The 23961-nt window shown below is 34.4% G+C and overlaps 1 protein-coding gene across 1 annotated transcript in view; it reads right to left on the minus strand.

Moving 5' to 3' along the window:
- The window catches only part of CSMD3 (CUB and Sushi multiple domains 3), an 853424-nt gene that overhangs the window by 526487 nt on the left and 302976 nt on the right, over nt 1-23961 (minus strand). Inside the window, exon 6 of the mRNA XM_075213978.1 lies at nt 17038-17154. Within this exon, the coding sequence (XP_075070079.1) occupies nt 17038-17154 (117 nt within the window). The remainder of the gene's footprint in view (nt 1-17037; nt 17155-23961) is intronic.

The raw sequence follows: 23961 nt of genomic DNA on the forward strand, positions 1-23961 counted from the left end.
TATAAGCTGGTGCCTTTCAATACCTGCTGCTCCCAATAATTCAGGGTTACTGTCACCCACTACATTTCTGTAACACACTATACAACATCCAATGGAGACGCTCATATATAAAAAAAATATTTTTTTTGACAATTTATTTATATACACAATAACAAATATATAAATTCAATAATTATGTCATAATTAGATATATCATTTATCAAATAAATATAGCATTCAAAATTGATGTCAATGAGAGTCCATGATTCTAATTTTACAATAAAAAAAGGTGGACTGAACTATTGTATATTATAGCAATAATAGTTTGTTGATTTTGAAATATACAAAAGTTAAAAGCTATCAATAACTTCCTAGTTAAAAATTTAAGTACTTATTAATAACAATGTTAATAACAATATTAATGACAAAACACAACTTCCATCTAATAATCTATGATTCATTTCGATGTGCAGCATCCTTTCGTATAAGGAATATATATATATATATATTTATATATATATATATATATATATATATATATTTACATATTCCTTATAAGAAAAGAGGCTACCACTTCTCCATAAATTATAGGTTAATAGATGGCTGTTGCGTTTTGTAATTTTTTTATATGCCTTACTAGGATGTTTTACTGATTAGTGTTTCAGCTGTAAAAACATAGCAGATGAATAATAATTATTAAATATTAATTAGCAATCAAATGTTGTATGTTATAATTATGTTATACAATATATGTAGTGTGGACGAGAGTCACTCTCACCATCATCTGTGGATGGTAAGAGGACATGTGACGTTCGGAAGGATGTATAAATGGTGCCGAAGAATCACAATTTTACCCTCTGATTAAACCGCCCTATCACGCAGGCAGAGAAATGCGTCAGTTAATTTGAAATTGACATTGTTGTCGATGTGAGAGACAATAATCCAGTGTGGTTTATATGAACAACGCAAAATAATTATGTACACTTGTATGATTGGAGAGGATAAGATATATTCTGAAGCACCAGAGTTGACTAATAGCTGAAGAACTGAATGCAGCTTAAGCAAACTTGCAGCCTGGAACTATCCTTTCACATTTCTGAAGATATACGTGCATTGTATCTATGTGAACTATTATGTGGACTTCTATATTCTAGTGACTAATCAGCACAGTAAATATCTTTACTAAATATATATATATTTACATATATTTACTAAACATTGGGAGAAATAACCAGAAGGATTATTAATTTACATAGAAATGGGAGATTATTTGTCACTTTGGATCAACATAATAGCATGCATGCCACACATCTGTGTAAAGTGATTAACCCAAAGGTAACTACGGTAATAGTTCTCAGCTAATAAGATTTTTTTATTTTAAATCTAAAATCATGAACTCTCAAGAACATCAATTTTGAATGCTGTATTTATATAATATGATATACGTGTGTGTTTTTATTGTGATATTGTGCATATAAATGCATTGTTAATAAAAATCTATCATATATCAGTGATTCCATTGGATTTTGTTTAGTGTGTTACCTATTTTCTGTACATTCCTGCCTAGACTCATCATTTATTTTGTATGCATGTCTGTTTTTATTTTATCCTTGTTCACTTTTTTTTTCAAACTACACTATAAAAGTTAAATAAATCAATCAAAGTAGATTACGTGCAGAAATATTGTTTTGGAGCAGATTTACTGTGTGTATTCATAAGTTTAAAAACCTGAGAACGACCACAGTCCAACTGAGGAGAATGCATCTGAAGCCACGGCAAACCCAAAATGAGTGGATTAATAGATTTAGGCAGCACCAGAAACTGGATAGTCTCGCTGTGTAAAGCTCCTACCATCAGCCGAACATGTGAAGTAACATAGGAGATGAAACCATTGCTGACACGATTACCATCAACTGCCCTAAGAGAGCGCGGCCGAGGCAAAGATTGTAGAGGAATCTGGAGCCAAGAACCGAGAACTGCCGAGATGAAGTTCCCAGAGGAGCCGGAATTCAAAGAAGCCATTGTAGAATATGATCCTTAAGGGGTGTCCAGGGTGCAAGCCATGAGAAGTTCAGAAGTCTCCTTGGGATAGGGAGCAAATGTGCACTCTCCTAAAGCGGCCTCCCTTCTACCGTCTAGGAGGAGGGGTTTCCCGGTCTCTTAGGGCAAGCCTTGAGAAGGTGACCAGAATGTCCACAATAAAGGCAGAGTCGCTGCCTAAATCGTCTCTCCCATTCCTCAGGAGACAGTCGAGAACATCCAATTTGCATTGGTTCTTCCGGGAGCAGCACCGCATTTTTGAATTGGGGTGCCAATTGTGGAACATAGCACCTGGAAGAAGATTGTTCCTGCGTACATTCTTGATAACGCAGATCCAATTTAATGCACAATGATATGAGTGTTTCTAGATCCAATGGTAGTTCTCTTGAAATCAGCTCATCCTTGATTCGATCTACCAAACCTTGCCAAAATATTGCTACCAAAGCCTCATTGTTCCATTTTAACTCTGATGCCAGCGTACGGAACTGTACCATATATTGTCCCATAGAAAGATTACCCTGGCGGAGACATAAAAGACTTTAGGCAGCAGAAGACACTCTCCCGGGTTCGTCAAACACCTTCCTGAAGAAGTCATGAAGGCTACAGAATTTCCAAGAAGAGGATCGTTCCGTTCCCACAGGGGGAGGCCCAGGCAAAGGCTTGGCCGCTCAGTAAAGAGATTATGAAAGCTACTTGGTCCGCGCTGAAGGAAAAGCCCCGGGATTACATTCAAATTGTATGGCACATTGGTTCAAAAAGCCTCTGCTCCATTTAGGATTTCCATCAAACTTTTTCAGAGCCGGAATACGCAAGCTGGATGAAGAAGTGGAAACCGTGGCCACACTGAAAGATGTTGCTGCAGTGATTACTGCAGGAGGGGCGGTCAGAGAATTTTGCAAGGCATGTAAACGAGTGACCATTCAGTGGACGCACTGAAGCAGGCGGGCCTGATCCGTCTCTTGTTGTTCCGTTCGCTGTGCCAGATGAAGGAGTAGGTCACAGGCTGACAGTTCTCCTGTACCCTCGGTGGACCTGACCAGAGTATGCTGTCACAACTTATGCTTCCAGGAGAGATAATACACAGGGGAAATCCAAAAGAGTAGTTAAGCAAGCCAGGTAAATAAGGACAATGGAGATCAGAAGAGTAGTCAGACAAAGCCAAAATACACTGGGACGCTGGAGCAGGAAAAGACCTAATACTCTGGCAGTGACATGATGATTGGAACTGCCTTAAATAGTATTGGAGACCAAGTAGGAGGGAGGAAGGTGTCGGAGACTCGGGTAGCATCCCGTTGCTTAGCAACGGGAAGCGCATCCGCAGGAGACCTGACATTTTGACTGGTCGCGTCTGGTTGCCTGCCAACCAGATGCAACAGGGACACAGACAGGCGCTCGTCCAAACGCTGTTGCAGGACGGCGCGTGAAAATTAAGTACCAACAGACAAGTTTCCCAAACTTGTGCACATGCCATATTTACTGTTTTTTTTTAAAAAAAACTGTTAAATTCAGCAAATAAGCAGTATTTTTGCATTACAATGATCAGATAAGGTATTACATATGTACCCTGCAGTCATTATGTTTTCTTCTTTGTCTCTTACACATTCAGTTAAACGTACAATCTGACCACAGGTGCATTTATAGAAGCTACAATGCATTTGTAATATTTTAATACTGCATTCCATGTAAAATTGAGTGCAAATAAGCATTACTATTTCTTTCATTAAAGTAATGTTTGCGATTTTATTTACTGTTGTTTTACGTTGGCCCTTGGTTTTTTAGTTTACAGCAGTAACCTTTGCTTCAGAGGATGAGTTTAGCCAATAACATCGATTGAATATGTATATAGAATACGTACAAGAATACACTGAGTTTTATGTGTACCGTATTATGCTGGAAAGAAGGAATTCTATGATTGGAATGAAAAGATTTCTCGGGCATAGTCTACATGCAGCTGAAGCAATGCATCATACTTATGCAGATTGGCAGCAGTGACAGGAGATCACCATGTAGTTCTTACAGAATAACAAATTCACATAAAGAAGATTACAAATAAATTGAAAAACTGACCAGTGGACCATGTAATCTGTACCCTTAATAAAATGTTATCGGACTCTTTACAATTCCAGCCAAAACAATTTTGAAATATAATGTTAAGAAATATAATGTTAAAAACGACAGTATGTATAACAGACCCAGCTATCATTTTTATTTTCCGTCTCTTGGAGCCCGGGGCTGAAAGATAACCAATCACAGCATGGTTAAGTAAAATTTGATTGTCTATTGCACTATGGGGGTGGTTCCCAAGGACGTCTGAGCTGGATAACTGTGAATAATAGGACATGAATAAACACACTAGTTCCTATAAAGAATATTTTATGTAAGATTACATTGAAATTTTTTTGCTAAGGCACTAAATATTTAGATACCATTTCAATGATTGTGAATTTAACTTAAAATGTTCACGCTAAAATGTTGCTTTTGTTTCAACCTTAGCCACATTACTCCCATAGTTGTAGGTTGTCCAGCAGTTTAAATTTTAGGAAAATAAAAATTCAGATTTCTGGTGGCAAAATGGGACTATCCTGATGTTTACAACAATATATACAGAAACAGCACCAATTATCTCAAATGAGCATTGATTCTGTCAGAGTATGCAAACTTTTAAATATATGATTACATTTCATTGTATAGTATATAAAATATATGATTATAAATGACATATAAAATATATGATTAGATTAGAGTATTCCTTTTCATTTTACATCAAGGGGGTAGATTTATCAAAACTTCTAAGAAGGAAAAAATGGAGGTGTTGCCCATAGCAACCAATCAGATTCTAACTAGTATATTCTCTAAATTGATCAGCAAGAATGTGATTGGTTGATATGGGCAAAACCTCAACTTTGTGTTTGGATTTTTTTTTATAAGGTTTAATAAATATACTCCCATGTATTCTTTAGGTTATGTGGCCTAAATGGTCCCACATTAAATTAGGTAATTGTTTCCATACACCGACAGAATACAAAACTTTACTATGATACTATCAATTGTTCATTTTAATTCAATTTTGCAAAACTATCACAATTGTACTTTATTAAATCTAGCCTAGATTTATGCATTTGTTATTCAAGCTAGTGTGTCATTTATAAAAAGAAGAAAGGCAAAAATTGATCATTAATGATACAAGAAAAATAACTAAAAAAGAAACACTTATAGTAACATAGATTATGAGCTTAAAAGCACTAACGAGGATTGTAATTAGAAATTGGTTAGCACCTTATCAAAATGTATCAAAATATAGAAAGGGGTCATTATCTAAACTGATAAATGTCAACATTACCATTTGGAAAATTTGGACAAAAAAATCACAACAGTGATCCACACAAATCACATTCAGATCCAGCCAAACTATTTTGGATGAGAATAAATCCACATTACATCAGGCTGTGCCTCTTTCCAATAATGAAAAATGTGACAGCACCAGAAAAATGAAGACTGGGCGCTACTTTCCAGATATGTAGAGCCACTAAATACATATTCATTCAGTCACCAACCAATATTCAGTCCATGCAAAACAATATAATACCATACACTAATTACATTACTATCAGTCTGACAATTGTGCCTAATCTATAAGAAGACTAATATTATACTCGGTATCTGAGGAGGATTTTACATATGTTCGTGCTTATCTGGGTCACTGAACCAGCAATACTGCTAAGACCCTTGTTGTCAAATAGGGTTTGTCTCTTAAATGTTAGTTCCACATCAGTTGGAGATGATAATTTCTCATTCATGAGTTTAAAGTGTGCTGTATACTCAGAATTATTACAATGCCAGTGCTTATATTATTTTTCATTTCTTTTCTTTTTTTAATTTTTGACTTATGCAATTCAAGATGGATAACCAAGAATTCTATAAATTTTGATTACCTAGAGCTTTTAATTACTTCGGATCAAGATTACGAATTAAGGTCAGCTCACAAAATAAGGTTTGATAATTTCTAAGAACCTGATTCATTAAGGAACTTAGGCAAGAAATTGAGTACGTTTTCTTACTTAAGTTTTCTGGACAAAACCATGTTGCAATGCAAGGGGTGCAAATTAGTTTATTATTTTGCACATAAGGAAAATACTGGCTGTTTTTTCATGCAGCACACAAATACTTGATACCTTATTTGTACAGGGAAATTTAAAGTTGATATTTGTGGGCTACATGAAAAAACAGACAGTATTTAACTTATGTGCAAAATGGAAAACTAATTTGCACTCCTTGCATTGCTGCATGGATTTGTCCAGAAAACATAAGTAAGAAAACGTACTCAACTTTTTGCCTACATTCCTTAATGAATCAGGCCCTAAGAGTTTTATTTTAAGAAAATATATTAGTAATAATGAGGGTGTTCTTTTATTTACACATGTATTCTTATAAGGGATTTTGGAGACATACAGCAGAATATAAGGACTACAACAGCAACCATATGGGTTATTAATTTCCACCTCCAGGTTTATACTTATTATTTCTTGGGCAAGGCTGGAAACATATTTTATTTTCTATTTCCATATTACAAAAAAGTGGGCCATTTCAAAAGGTCCCGGAAGTAGAGTAGGGCTATTCTATTGTGGTTTCCTAGAGTAAGGCTTGCAGCTAGACTTGTCCCTGGGTTCCATTCTCACTAGGAGCACATAAGCTGAGGCTCACAGCTCCCACCAGAGGTATAAACAAGGGCCTAGACCACACACACCAGGTGAGAGAAATTAAATCAGGTGGCCACAGTTTAGGTCATTATATTTTGCTCCCCACCCAGCACCAGGAGCATCATCCAGACACCCACTACAGTCCCTATATGCAGATGGGATCAGGTTAGAATTTCAAAATTAGGCTTGAATCAAATTATTTTTTAAGTCTAATTAATCTATATTATTACATTTTTACTACTTAATGTCCAGTTTCAGAAAGTGTATTTAATTGCAGTACAATACAAGATGCATATTGGACATTCAACATGACTTAGCCACTGATATTCAGTGCACTATTCCTTAGTGCTAAGAGCAATTTTCCAGCACATCTAAAAATAAATATACTTGTTTTATGCTGCTAATAAAATATATACAGAATTCTATAATAATCATCTATTTTCTACTTAAATAGAAGTAGATAATGAAGGTAAAAGTGGCTTAGTCCTATTTCTAAAGAGCTTCATTTAAGCTTTGTCACTTTGTTTTGATCTGCTTCCTTTTTATCCACCTATACCATTGAAGAAATTACATGCTGATTTTTTTTTCCATGAGGAATGGCTATAGTCTGTTGCTTGTAATTCAGACACAAAATAGCTCTGTTTTATGTTCTCATTCCCTATTGTAAATTCCAAGCATGAGGATCTATAACAACAGACTCATAAATATTTCTAGTTCTAACATAGAGTGTGTCTTCAGTACTCCGGGGGATTGAGAGCTGTGTATATCAAAATAGAGCACTTCACCTGCATGATTCTCCATCAGGAGAAAACCACTCGGAGACCATTGCTATAATTTCTACTTCTTCAAATAGCTTAATGTTACTAGTAATGCGCAGTGTGATGCCATATCCAGTAGATACTAAGGGCAAAATGACCGAAATAATTCACATGCTAAGAGATTAAAATAAATTATTTTCACATTGGGAATTTGAATACATGATACAATTTCAGTTTTTCTTTTAAAGAAAAAGCTAAACCTAGAATATAAGATGCTTTTAAAATAAGAGTTGCTATTACATTTTCAAATATATGTGAGAAAGTTTAGAACGCTTGTCAGAACAGTCAATATTTTAGATAAAGTTATGATGTTTTTCCCTCTGCATAGCAGACTTCCTGCCTTCAAGCGCTTGAACTACACAAACATTGGGCAACTCTCTATCTGAAATAGCTGATAGAATAGATCAATAGCTAACACTCAACTGCCCATGAACAGTCATGCAGGTGTCTCACCTAGTGAATTGAAAACATGGACTTTGAACCATTGACAGTGAGACTACGAAGATAATTCATTCTATTTATACTATTCACTATGACAGGGAAGCATTGAGATGTTTAGCCCATATTGTAGGCCCTACCTTTATAATCCCTTCGACCCAACATAATTTAGAGTGGATTTGATTGAGTGCTAAGAAAAAAAAAAACATCTCACACTAAAGTATTAAAGGGTAGTATTCTTTGTTGGGCAAGTAATGCTGATTTAGACGAACAGGCGGTAAGCCATTTATTCAATTCAAGTTAAAATTGAGTGTGTGTGTGTTTTATTTTTACATATTTGGTTTAATGGGCAGAGGCCTTAGGGATCCCTGTTCATTATATTGGAGCCACAGGAGTGGAAAAATTTAAATCCCAGGTGTTCCAATCCTGTTCATTTTAATGTCCCCCACAGCCTACAGGGCTGGTAAAAGACTCAGGGCTTTTCAGCTGTTGGATAGAAGCCACTGGAAGTGGGGAATACTGTTATTTGCATGCACACTCACATATAAACACCAGCACATAAACCAGCCAAGGCTATGTTGTGATGGGACTGGTTGAGGATGTGGAAATTGGTCACACTTTTAACTCTTTATGGCACAGTATACTGTCTGTGGAATGTGCTTTATCATTGCTTGTCAAAACAAAAAGTTGAGCTGGCAAGCACTCCCCGCCCTTCATAAGTGTGGTTATAGTCATTATATTTGTGTTTCAAGTCATGGCACATATAAAAGGGAGGATAGGAACATTTCAATTTGTTTACATGGGCAGAAGATTGATAGCAAGGTGCAAAACATCCATACATCGACAACCTTTGAGTGACAGCATGGCATGAGAATATATCAATCTAAGTCTTATGCAATGGAAGGGTCCTTGTCGGAATCTGAAGGTAGTTAAAGAAGCCCCCTTTGGCATTTAATTACGTACATAATTGAATCAAAATTGATTTATTGAGGAATTCTTACCATTGATCAGCACAAAATATTCTGTATTGTCAAATGAAGAAAACAATAATGAAAAAAAGACAATAATAGTTACACGATTCACATTCCCTATATATCATAACTTGTTAGAAGCAATAACAAATGTGTTTCTATTTGGATAAGTCTCTACCAGCTTTGCACATCTGGACAATGCAATTTTGCCCATTATTAGTTCCAAGATTGCTCAAGACATATCAGGTTTATTGAGGATCATTGGTGAACAGCAATTTTAAAATAATTTCACAGATTCTTGATTGGAGTAATGTCTGGGCATTGGTTTGGTAATTCCAAGATATGTTTTTTTATTCAAGTCAATTTATTGTGTCTACTGCAAAATGCTTTTGTTCACTGTCATCCTGGAATATATATATTTTCCAAAGTACTAGGTTGCTTGCAAACTGCAACAGATTTTCTCTATCTTGCTCTATCCATTTGCCATCTTTTTTAACAGTTTTCTAACCCCTGATACAGACAAACATCGCCAAAGCATTATGATCCCATAATCATGCTTTCCAGTAGGGATAGTCTTTTTTAGGATGAGTGCAGTAGTAGCCTTGTGACAAATATAGCATTCTAGGGTTGAGACCAAACTGTTCAATCTTGCTCTCATGAGACTGAATCTTCTTCCACTTGGTGTGAGGGTCTCACACATGCTTTCTGGCAAACTCAAGGCATATTTTATGTGAGTTGCCTTGATTAATGGATTTCTTGTTGCAACCCTCCCACAAACAATTGTTATCCCATGAACAGTTTTTCCAATTTCTGCCATGGAAGACAGTGACTTGGTCAAAGTTTCCATAGTCTTCTCAGTGGCCTACCTACCAAGAAGCCTTCTATCATGTTCAGGTTTGGAGAACGTCTTGTTCTGCACAAATTCACAGTTGCTCCATTTTCTCTCCATTTCTTATGGGGGACTGGACAGTGCTCTGGAGGATATTAAAAGTATTTGAGATCTTCTTTCAACATTCTTCTGATTGGTACTTTTCAATACCCTTTTCTCTGATTTGCTTTAAATGTTCTTTGATCTTTATGATGAAACTCTTGTTTAGAAATGCATCATCCTACTGTGGTACTCTTAACAGACTGGGTTTTGTGAAACCCCAGATGTTATGTTTGCCATCAATTTCACATAAATGTAGTGAATCATGGTGAATTTTGCTTTGCTTTAAACATTTTGCCAATTTTATCTTATTTAAGTGTGAACATTTTACATTGAAGTCCAAGGGAGGCATCACCCTTGTATAAACTTACAGCAAGTACACAGCTTGCGAAATAGTTGTGTCAGTTCATGCTGCTCTATCTTACTTCTGGAATTGAATTTTAACATAGACCAGGACCACCCCAAAAAATCAGAACTTAATGGACAAAAACTTTGTTGAAAGCACAAGCTCTATATAATGTTATAAAATATGGAACTGGTTTATTAAGGTGTGCACAACTTTAACTGGCCTCACCCACCAGGATTTTCTGATTTCATCATTTACAAAATCATATCACAAATGATATCATTAATGATGTTACTGATGACATCACATATAACATTTTAATGTTTATTACATCAATGATATCACATAACATCCCCTATGACATAAGCAATCACCTTTATTAAAGTAAAGCATAGTATATATATAGCTGGTCCACTACTGGAAGATGAGGTCAAGCAAATGCCCATCACAGTGAGTGGGAGAGAACACCATTGGAGATTAAAGAACAAAGCAAGCAAAAGAAGTTTTGTGGTGGCAGAGACAGTGGGGTTATCAATTGGACTGTTGAAATCACCTATTATGAGACTAGACAAGCCAATGTATAGGAAATATGTGAACCAGGAAGCAATGTTGTCCACGAATTGGGAGAATGGATCTGGGGGGCAAAAATGACATCAACACAAAGGTGGAGTGGAGAGAATAGACAAATGGTCTGAGGATGGAAACATGAAGGGTGCTTACACCACTTTGCTTGTACCTGGGTTTGGGAATGTAGTTGAGAGAGGTGCTTTAGAAAAGAAAATTGCTGTAGCAAAATAGGAGAAAAGCTCCAGTGTCAAAGAGAAACACAAGGTTTCTATAATGGAAAGGATGAAGAGGGATTTAAAAATGGATGGATGTGAGTTTCTTAGAAAAATATCTTATTTTCCAGACTGCACAGGAAAAGGGGAGGGAGAGCAGTGGGAGTATGTGGATTATGTTGTAGAGATTGGAAATACAAGGTGATTGGAAAGGGTTGTGGTGGAAAGAGGAACTCTAGCAGATAGTGGATATTGCACAGAGCACGATGTTGGGTGAGATGCCACCAGCAGCCATGAGAGGAAGCATGGCGAGAAATAGGACATGTGAGGAACATTTGTAGGTGTGAGGATTAATTCTGTTTATGTAGGTCGGTGAGTGAAATGGGATCATATGCAAAATGTTTAGGGGTGCAGAAAAGCGAGAAGAGAAGTAATGAGGGAAAAGTAATGATGTGGATGGAGAAATAGGATAGCTGAGCGAGAAGTTTGGTGAGGTAGAGTAGGAGAAAAAGAAAAGATAAATTTAGTAGGTGCATGAGCAGTGATGTGAGTAATGTGGATGAATATGAATTAGCTGGAGTAGTTATTGAGAAATTGAGGAGCAATCCATGGAGGTAGTACACAGCAGTGGAGGAGGCGGAGGCTCTTATGCCACCCCCTGGCTTTAGCCAAATCTGCCCCTTGGACACATGGTACGGAACACCGTCAGCTGATCTAAGTGGGTCTACCAATCATCGATGAGTTATCTCTAATTACAGTCCACACGCAACATTATCTGTTTAGTTCACCATTTTTAACACCTAAAATATTTAACCCATTAATATCAAACAATAGAGAAAAATCCAAAAATGTCTATTTTACTAAGACGTATGTATATATACATCTTAGTAAAATAGACATATATTTATATATATATATATATATATATATATATATATATATTAGAGGATGAAAGTTCAATATCTGAGATTTATTTACGATTTACACAGAATAGATAAATGTTCCTATTCAATGAGAGAGAAAGAGAAATACCCCCATCACCCAAAAAGTTAAGATAATATTTTAAAGCTTTCAACTGTAGGTACTGTATTAGATGAAAGTACACTTAGAGTATATAAACGGCTTGTATGCACTTAAACTTATTGTGTACCGAGCTAGAGCTCACCCCTGCACTTTTAGTCAAGAAACTTGCAGTGCAATGAAAGCTTATTATATCGATGCCTCATTTGGCTTTATCATTTCTACAATAACAGAAGCCTGTGGCTTCTTCAAGTTCTCAAATATATCATTTCTGCACAATCTAAAAAAAAATAACATTTTATATCTACATTTTGTATTATCTGTTAGTAATGCTGTTTGGATAAAATGCTGTATGGATAAAATATTATATAACGAGAAATGACTAGAGTACAAAGAAAACAGTAATCCTTTTTCCAAGTTAAACCCTTTTACTAAAAAAAACCTATAATTGAATTTATTAAGTACATTGAATAGAAAAACCATTAATTGAATTAATAACCATGTTAATGCTTCAATATTTAAAATTGTAACCCCTATTCTGCTTTTTCTTTTGACTTTAATAAAGGCAATTATGTGAAAGATATTATATATATATATATATATATATATATATATATACACTACATATACACATACAGTGGTCGAAGTGGGTTGGCATGCCGCGTGTATGCCATACCGCCACTACTCCTACTGCCTACTACCTTCATTGATAGACTATCAAAATCCATTTCACTTATATTTGCCATACCCCACCACATATATATGTCATGTTAATAATTTCATTTATTAAAGTTAAAAGAAATGGAGGGTAGGATATAAATACAACTGTACTGCAAAGCAGCCTAGATTATCAATAATAATAAAGCATGGCATTTACTTTTTTGAATACCTTTGGTTTAAATATATATTCATGTCAACATGACGCGTCTTATCAAGTACCTCATTCAAAAGGTAATTGATAAATATTGGGTTAGACAAATATCTGAGTAGTGAAATGTGTCATGCTGGCAAAGAAAACATATATGAATATGACCGATGTATAGGTAAAATTTTAGGAATATATATATATATCGGACATTTAAATAATATTGACAGGGGGTTACATAAAAATTGTGACTTTAAGCATTAAATCTATAAACAAAGCTAACATTGACATTAACAGGATCAATAATTCCACTGTAAAATCTTGAATACCTGAGACTATCCATAAAAACAGTCATCAACTATGTTTTGAGCAGCTGGAAATGTGTAAAGTGTTGAAGTAATATTTTTGCTGTGCTTTGAAATTAATGCTATTAATCGATAGGTGTGCAATTTTGAGCCATCTCGCCAGCCACCTCTTTTGTTTATGGGCAGATTTCCTAGCGATTTACACAACCACAGCTTAATATATTTGGAGCTTTGTATTCAGAAGACGTAAAACATCGGGATGGCGATTTGCAGGTAGCATTTGTCAAAAGTGGCTTTCTAGCGACTTTCCATCGGTTTAGCCTTTAATAAATTCGACAATTTGTAACTCGACCTAAAAGTCGACTAAAACTATCGAGTTGCTCAAATCACTAATTGATAAATTCCCCCCTAGCATTCATTGATTTGTATGTAAACGATCGCTAAGCTTGTATTTCAGACGCAACTGCCATTGCGGGGATATTTTTCCTAAGCATGTCGGACTAGCTGTATGCCTATTAAAAGACACGGCAACCAGCTTCTCTGCATCCAAACGACTAATAACAGAGAACAACACAACGACAATGTACATAGAGATAGTAAATCAAATATTAAAAAGCTTATTTATACCTATGTATTTTTAGATGCTGTTTTATCTTATTATTATTAAGTTGTGTTTTAAGTTTAGTGACTTTCCATGAGCATGATATTATATCTGGCTAGTATAGTGTAAAATAAATATGGTGCATTGTTCTGACTCATATCTTCCCATCAAAAAGTTAACATTTCACGAAATAGGTCAGCAATAACTGTATTTGGTATAAGGGTCCCGATCTTGCTGTAAAGTCTTTAAATATTGCTGTGCCAGCAATGTGGATAGCTTTCAAAATCTGTACTATCACTCGTTACCCATTAGTTTATATTTTTATGGTTGGACAGATTCAGAAAAGAGGCACACGCACTCACAATGTGTAATAAGGTGCTTTAGCACAAGAAAAGATTCATGTACATGACAACTTTTCTATTTCAGTTCCCTAACCTGAAAGAAACAGTAGATTGCAAAAATGCTATGCGATCTCAACAGAGAAACATATTGAATCACTCTCTATCATGCAGATAAATAATAATAAATATAAATTGCAAATTGTTACATAGTTTCCCCTTCCTAGAAGTGGCTATTCTCTGCACATGGAGATTAATATATTTAAAATTCACTAACTGTTTCAAAACTCCTTTCCATGTATTTCATGCTAACATAACAGTTACAATGTGTCTAGCAGACTTATACACATTCTTTTAACTGCTAATGACTTTCCTTAGGCAAAATATGCTAAACTTTTACTAAAAACAGTATTTCCAATTCTGAAACATGGATCCGGTGTGCTCCTTATTCAGCCACAGCAAATGCCACAAGGATCTCTAATATATTAAAACAGTTTCTATCTTAGTGTCAAACGGAAAGTAAAACAAAATATGTAATCAAAATATTTATAAGTCACTAAAATCTCATGAACCACCATGAACAAAGTATAAAAATAAGAGAGCCTGCTCTTAGCATTACAATTTTGATTTTCTAAAAGTTTTTTACACAGCTCTATGTCACCTAATTTATTCTAAAATCAATATGATTATTTTTTTTATATATATAAAAATTGAATGAAGGTTTGTCTCATATTTAACTCAAATTAAAAGCAATATATGTTACTTAGTATTGCTAAAATGTCCAGTAATACAGTAGTATTTCTAATAAACCTTTGATGATTAATTCCATAAAACATTCAACACATAATATAGGTTGTTCACATATTATTGGTTTTGAAATCTCAATGAACTTGCATTAATTTCTTAAGTTTGGTCATATTTTTGAGAAACAACTTCAATTAGGGTGAATATTACTATTTATATTGTTTAACACTGATTTTTAAAAAGACCCTGATCGTTTAATAGCCACTAATTCTATTAAAATGCCTAGTTTTATTGTGTATTGTTTTTAAAGTTTAAATTTGAATATGATCTAATTAAAGCTATGACTGAATCTAAACCTCAGATTATTTTAATTGATTAAGTAATGAATTCATGTTTAATTTAACAGCACTAAGTGCTGAGCAGTATGCAAGGGCAGTAAACAACATCTTTAACTGTAAGAAAATATGTATAGGGCCATTTGAAAAAGAATATTCCACACATCAATTTGTAATATTTAAGAAAACATTGCAAGAGAAATGATTCCTGTCTTTAAATGTATCAGATAAACAGATATGGGTAAGATAGTATATCGTTCGAAACTATATTAATCAAGCTGAGTTGTTTTATCTTACTTAAGATTATTCTATCCACTGATTCATTTGCTATGGTTTAAGACACTTCAGATACATCAACCTCAGACATTACCTGAAGAGCATGAGAAGATAACATCTCAGATCATTTGAAAATAAATAAAACTGTTTGGTGACCGCAATCCGTGCTTCTTATTTAAATTATTTCAGCTCAAACTGATTTATAATCTGCTCTTATCTAATACGATATTGGGATTTTGTGTGTGTTTCTTTGGAGGTTGTTCTATTTTCTTGGCTAATATAAAAATGATACATTAGACACATTCACCATATACTAAAAAAAAATATTTGTAATAATTATTGCTGCTGTTTTTTGTAAATTCATATAAAATGCAATGGTTTTCTGATGCTTGTAAGTGAAGGATACTAAAAAAAATACGTAATTCAATTTAACGTGTAATTAGAATTGTGAAGTGCAATTATATGTCAATTTTATTTAATTATGTTTGTGAACCACTTAATTTGAAAAAAATACTGTAAGCTTATTTTTGATACCTACAGCACATTTCTAGATTCAAAAATACATCCTAGAGATATTTTAAAAGTACAATAAAACCACATTACACAAAATGTAACATTGTTGAATAACAAGCCACATGAAAGATGGGTTTTGGAAAACAGTAACCAATGATTCATGAAATAATTCTGATAAAATATTTTGGATACTGCAAAATAATCTGATAATGGTTACTGTGCTTGATAGGAGCAGCATATATCTTCAGAGATATGAATTAAATATGAAAATTCCATTTAATTATTGTTATTCATATGTCACTGGTAAACCTGCTTTCCATTGATGAACAAACTGAAAAAGCGATCCTAATGTTCTCTTTAATTTTTTTTCTTTTTTTAAAAAAAATAAAAAATAAAAATAATAATAATAATAATAATAATAATAATAATAATAACAATAATAAAACTGTGTTTATCATTTAATGAGCTTCAGGAACAACAATAAAATATACAGCAAAGCAAATTAAAATATAAATTTTCCACTCCCCAAAAAAAATCAACAAAAATTCATTTAGTACTTCCCCAGATTTGCAGAATGATACTGTTCCTTCTTTTGGACTCTCTTCCTTCATGAGATGCTAGACCCTTATATATTAAAAAAATATAAATCATGGTACTGTACTTTGAATCATATGAAAGCAATCTAGTTAACATGTCCCAGCAGAAAGGGTAATATCCACTGCAGCTACCCTTTCTGGGCATAACACTATTCTTATTTGTTTAAATCATCGTTCTGTCATATAATCAACATCATCATCACCCCCCTCCCCCACCATAATCATAATGGGAGTCCAGGAGTAGTATACCCATCATTCTGCTAATTGAGGTATTAAAACAAATACTAATGATAGCAAGCTACCTTTATCCTTTATATATTTTTTGTTATGGTTAAGAAAGCATTCACTCAAACTATAGCTTTTCATTTTATATTACTGAAAAACATGTTACTAAAATGTGTTAAAATGTATTAGAGAAATTACTGGAGTGAAAGTATTACCATCCCACATACCTTGGTACTGAGCACTGAATCCTCTGTATCGATGATTACCATCAGTAGCAAAATGAAGCCGTAGCCAATGCTTGATGCTGACAACTGGAGGCGGTACATTCATCCCAGATAACCTAAACAGAGATCAAACAAGAATCCTCATTGTGTATGTTTTACTAAAAATCAATTACATGCTTATAATAAATAGAAAGTACAGGACAGATGCAGCAGACTTACAAGTGTGTAAATAATATAAAGGTAAATAAAAGTTCATTAAATTTCTAAGGCATATGTACACATTATCCCAATATACTGCATAATAATAATAATAACAATAATAATAATAATAATAATATTATGGACAGAAAAAAGAAATGGCAGATCAAATTATTAATTACATGTAACAATTAAACACATGGCAAATCGATAAGTTTGAGAATCAATGGGGCAATTCAATTAAATGCGGGTTGCCTCGCACTTTGCTTTTCTGCGTCGAATGTGCTAAAAATAATTACATTACTAATCCTGCTGTAATGATTGCAGATGAAAATAGGGCTTAATGTACTCATTTTTGAGTGCATCAAATTGAAACATCCCCAACATGTGCAATTTTATGATATACTTCTGCAATACACATGTTTACTGAAGAAAGAAAGCATACATGAGACTCTTTCAATGTGATATATTGCCATACACATCTGAGAATGACTAAAGTATATCTATCTATCTATCTATCTATCTATCTATATAAATATACACATATTGGTGAACTGATTCAGACTATTTTAAAATTCGCTCAAATTTTAGCAATTTGGGTTTTCCCAAAATTTGCAGTAGATAGAATATAAAGCAGCCATGTTGCTCTGGAGGGGAAGGTACATTTAAAATGTAGGAACAGATTTATAGTTGGGGTAGGGCATGAATAGATCAACTTTAAATTTCAGTGTAAAAATAAAGCTATCAAGTGAAAAAACAGCCAGTATTTGACTTATGTGCAAAATAATAAACTAAATTGCACCCCTGGCAATCGAACATGGTGTGTCCAGGAGAACATTTACTCCTTTTTTTTTACACTGAAATTTAAAGAAGATCTAGGATATGCCCTTCCCCAATTATAAATCTGCGATCACATTTTAAATTTACCTCCCCCTCCAATGCAACATGGTTTTTCGAAGGTGCAAAGCTACTTCTTTTTTTTTTGTTTTACTTTCCTTAATGAATCAGACCCTTAAAGTCAACACATGCTCAAGGTGGTCAAATCAGGGTGAAAATAAGGTGACAAGCTTAAATCTGGCATGAGCAAAAAAAATGCTTATGTCATGGCTTGGCAAAAAATGATCAGCATCATTTTGAATGACAATTTTCTTTAGAATATATGTTTTATTTGTCCAATAATTGCTTTTTTGTTTGTGGCTGTTTAAGGGTTTGCTAAATTGTCGCTAAAATAATATGATATGCCTGAAACACATGTAAACTCAGGAAATTGTTGACGTTGAATAATACATTGTGAGCCAGATTCATTAAGGAATGCAAATGCTGATAGGTGCCAGATTTTACATAAAATGGCTTTGCGCATGCTCAGAAAGAGAATATTTACCAATGATCGCAAGTGCATCCAATTAGTGTTCAAATGAGATCAAGGGGGAAATGGGAGATGGAAGGGCCGTATGCAGTATCCACAGAGGCAATGTAAAGTAAGGTTGAGTGCATGTATATCCGTTTGATTTATGCTCTGGGCATCTTTCAGGTATGTGACTTTCAGTTGTATCAATTGCACCAGCTACAGGGGCAGGTGTAAGTGCTGAATGATAGTGATGACAGCTGCATATGCATGCTACAACATGTGTTTGCTATCAAGACCAAATATAAAAATGAATTTTATGTACAGTAGGCATTAATAACCTACGGATAAATATATTTCATGTAAAGAAAAGAAACATATTTTTTTATTCCTTTATGTTTTTCATTATTACTATATTATTAAAAGATGTTAATGTATTTAATATTTTTTTTTTTAATTTATGCATTGCTGATTGGACTTTATATACATATGCATTGCATATCCTGCAGTGTGTTGTGTCTGTCTGAATATGGCAAGTGCCCTATAGGCAGAGAAATTCTCTTGTTGTTGAATACAGGCGTACCTGTACAGCCTTGTGCAAACAGTTGTATGTGTGATTGTTAACTTGAATTAAGTACCATATGTCCCAATGGTACCGACTTGCACTTCCCACACACTTGCCATTAGCATTAAAGAGAATACGTGGGTTATAATGTGACAGCACAGATCACACAGGGAGGATTCAAATAGAGTGCGTGTGCGATGTGCGTGATGTCACTTCCGTTACATATGTTCACCTCCACAAATGATTTTTACTAGGTGCCAACAAATAATTTTCACTTAAAAAAATTCTACGGAGCACTTGTATTGCTCAAGTTGTCACACAGTTGCATTATGGGAGTGCTTTCCAGCTAGGGAGTTCTCACACTCAAATCGGGCATGTAACAGGGGATGAATACTCCACATTTACCTCAATGCGTCAGATCTAAGTGATTTGAGCGCTAAAGACATTAACATTCAAAGCGCATGTGTGACAATAGTCACAGATGCTGCTTGTAGCTCTTCAACGACTATCAGAGCAGAAAGTCTATTTTATTTGTTACGCTCCAGGAAAAACCCATTAATTTCAATAAAATAGCGGTCCTGAGTCATTAAAAAGAGCAGAGCAGAAGAAGGTAGTACGTTTTGCTCCTGGACAAACCATGTTACATTGCAAGAGGTGCAAATTAGTTTATTATTTTGCACATAAGTTAAATCCTGGATATTTTTCATGTGAAACACAAATACTTGATAGATTTACTTTTACACTGAAATTTAAAGTTGATCTAGGACATGTCCTACCACAACTATAAATCTGTCCTCACATATTAAATTAACCTCCCCCTCCAATGCAACATGGTTTAGCCAAGGTGCAAAGTTATTCCTTTTTAATGCTTTGCTCTCCTTAATTACTCAGGCCTAACATGTTTAAATTAAAAGCCTGATTATTATTATTATTATTATTATTATTATTATTATTATAATTATTATTATTATTATACACACTTGATTATTTACACATATGTAATATGACTTTACATTGAGTTTCATACAGAAAAAGAACCAAATTAAAATATTATTATTATTAATAACAACAACAACAACAAAAACAACATCAACAACAACAATAATGATGATAATAATAATAATATTACAGCTCAATAATAGAAATGATGGTCACTATCACAAGATTTTACTGTACACTGTTGCTGTCTGCTATAGGATCCAACATACGCTACATATAATCAATAACTACATGTGCATCTCTACCGATGTGACCTTTCCTTCTTTGAAGTATCTTTCCCCACATAAACATTGTTAGATTAAGCTAGTATCCCATTAGAATGTCCAGATGTCAGCAGTTAGGTTCTCCCAGTTACGCTGACCCTTTTCATTGAAGTATCTCTACAGCTATCTGATGCACCATAACACCATCACTGACAACCGCTGTAACAGCCCACAGGGAGGTAATTACAGGGTTCAATGACAGCACAGAGATTGATACATACTCCGCATCAGATTGTATTTGTGCATTAGAAGAGTTCATAGTTCAGAAGTATAACATCATATCTATTTATTTTGTTGGTAAGAAACCCTACACAGAGCTAATGCTTTAGTTTTACTTATTCTCTAATGTTTATATTATTATTATTATTATTATTATTATTATTATTATTATTAGTAGTAGTAGTAGTAGTAGTAGTAGTAGTAATAGTAGTAGTAGTTTAGTAGTACCAGTATATTAGTATAATAATACTAATGCTAAAGTAGTAGTAGTAGTAGTAGTAGTAGTAGTAGTAGTAGTAGTATAGTAGTAGTAATAGTAGTAGTAGTATAGTAGTACCAGTATATTAGTATAATAATACTAATGCTAATAATAATATTAGTAATAATAATAATAATAATAATAATAATAATAATAATAATAATAAATATAAAAAGGAATTCATAATCTAAGAATACTCATCAGTTTGCTTAAAGTAGTAAATATTACCTATACTTTACTATCTAAATTAAAACATATTTTTTCATTTAAGGATGCATATAATTAATGTACATTAATTACAACATTATTAAACAAAAATGTAATGGTAGCAAAGATTGATACTTAGTAATTTGTGGAATATATACTATGGGCCTAATTTATCAAGGAACGCATACTGAGTGTACTATTATGAGCGGTGTTAAATTACTAATGCAGGGAGGCGCGGAATGTGTAAAGTAGAAGGGTTGCTGTAAAATATTTTACATTCCGTGGCTCCCTGCATGAGTCATTTAAGACCCCTAATAATAGTACAGTCCCACAAAGTCACATGACTTGTTGTGTGCCGACTTGTGCATTAATCGCAATTTTGGGAAGTAGTGATTTCAAAGCTTCGCTATTACCATCTTTTCGGGATTGGCAGCTTCAGGCTTGTGAAGTCGGGTATGTCTTTGTCGGTGTAGTGGTAGTCGCGTTAGGGACTACCACCGAGAAAACTTGAGTGTCACGTGTTATAAATCCATTGTACCCCGGACTCACAGTTTCCAAACGGGAACACTACTGAGCATAAAATACATTTATACAGTTGCTCGTGATTGAAAACACATGTTCTAGCATGTATACGAGACTGTCATCACTACTGATCAGAACTTAGACTAGCCCTTTAGCTGAAGCATGATATATAGCAGTAAAACAAGTAACTTTCAGACACTCTTAGCTGGATGCAAGTGTTTGAGCTTGGTATGCCTCTACTGTAAATTGACTATGGAAAATGCCCCTTCCCCACCCTGCTGACTCCCCAAAATAGTGGGCTGTAGTAATTGTCCTTGGTGTTTGAAAACAAGGTGGAAAGGGTTGTGTTCACGGATGTATCTCTCGATTCTGAGCATGCTCAGAGTGGTTTTGTGTACGATGCACTCACAATCAGCAGATACGTGCATTGATGAATCAGGCCCTATGCTTTTAGTAAGATAAGCTATAATTTCAACAGCTTTAATTGTCTTCTGTGGGAAAAAGAGACTCAGGACTGGACGCATTTCTCCAAATGCTAGGAGCCTGGACCAAAAACTGATGACATTTGAATGTGATGTATAGAATTGTTAGGGTTGGGTTTGCCTAAGATATACCAACAATACCCACAGCAACCATGCCTGATATACTCACCCAGCACGTGCCTGAAGTACACCGAAATATGAGAACTTATAAATAAAACACTGAAAACACTGTGAAAACTTTTAAATAAAGTCATGAAATAAAAAAACTTGTGTGTAAATAATGAATAAACATATTGCAAATCAATGGAATAAATTATGTATTGGTCAACTGCAACTAGCATTGCTAATAATGTAATGTATAGATAGGGCAAATGGCAATTGTTTTGGGAAAAGAATATATGGAGATCATGTAGACATTAGATATGTAAAATAGCAGATGTTTTAATTTGAAATTTTTATTTCTCTCCCTCTGTGCTACTTGTTTGACACTACATTAGTTATGTCTTAATAACTAATGGCAGTTTATTGACACTGGTGTTGCCTTTGTTGCAAGCAGCAAATTTACACCTGTAGTTTTTATTTAAATTTGTTTATATGCATATATTAATGTGTTTCCCTTTAAAATGTACATACTTGTCTTTTTTTTCAAGGAAAAACTAGAGGACATCTATGGCGGTGTGTTGATACATTTTGCCCCACACCGCTCAATGACGCAATCGTATCATCATGCAGCGGGTGGCGAGCCAAGATGAAGCCAATCACGTCATCAGTTCATGTCAGTGGAGGCCTGATGATGATAATCATCTCAGCTAGGCCCCCACCCTCTCTGCAAGAAGGAGAGGTGGGAACCAGGAGGGTGGCGTATTCTCCCAGGCATTCTAGGAGAGTAGGGATCTATATTGAAGGCAGTATCTGAGGTCCAATTAGTGCCATAAAGAGTTAAGGTAAGATTATTCCCACTTTTTAGTGCTTGGGGGGCGGGGGGGGGGTTCAGTCTTTTGGACCTCTAGACCAGTTAAGCTATAATGACATGGTTAGTATACAAGGATAATTCCAGTATATTAAAACTGTCAATAAATTACTTACCAACCACCCTGCCCAGGTTTGTGAAACCCAACCCACCAAACTGAAACAGGGGTATGGAATGTATTCATCACAGTTGGGGTTCAGGACAAGAGTCTTTAGCTATAAGTCCCTTATAACTGCCTTCTCCAACATCACACAACCAGTTAATGAATACCTCAGCGACCTGATCAATAATCTAGTAAAATATGTTACGCTGAAAAAAAAATCTACCAATACATATTCTCTATATATTGAATTCCACATTTTTGATCAAAAAGATCAATTTATCTAATACGGTAGACAGCATTGAATCATCCATAAAGTTCTGTTTTTAAACGTGACCTCTATAAAGACCTTAAGTACATAGGTACAGAATAACTAGGGGCACTTCTTTCTCCGTGCAATCATTATTGTAAATAGAATTCCTCCTTCGTATTATTGATTTTGTAATGTCATACTTCAATAGATCAGTAAACATGTAAACATGTACATCAATCTTAGCTAAATACCACGTAGAAAGAAAATAGCAGTCGTAGACCATTGTATTCCCAAGCTCTCTATGTAGTCCAAACACTGTCAACATATGAATCTTTAAAGTCATATATAATGAATGCTGAATTTACTTACATGTTTATAAGCTCATTGGTAAAAAGAAGGTAACATTATGCAACAAAGTACACTCTATATAACAATAACATTTTCACATGGGAACCCGGGAAAGATCCATAGGATATACAGAGGTAATACTGTGCAAAATAATAAAGAATCCTATATATTTCTGAGAAACATTAGCATAGGA

Source organism: Mixophyes fleayi, chromosome 5 (assembly GCF_038048845.1).
Source record: "Mixophyes fleayi isolate aMixFle1 chromosome 5, aMixFle1.hap1, whole genome shotgun sequence".
Lineage (NCBI taxonomy): Eukaryota > Metazoa > Chordata > Amphibia > Anura > Limnodynastidae > Mixophyes > Mixophyes fleayi.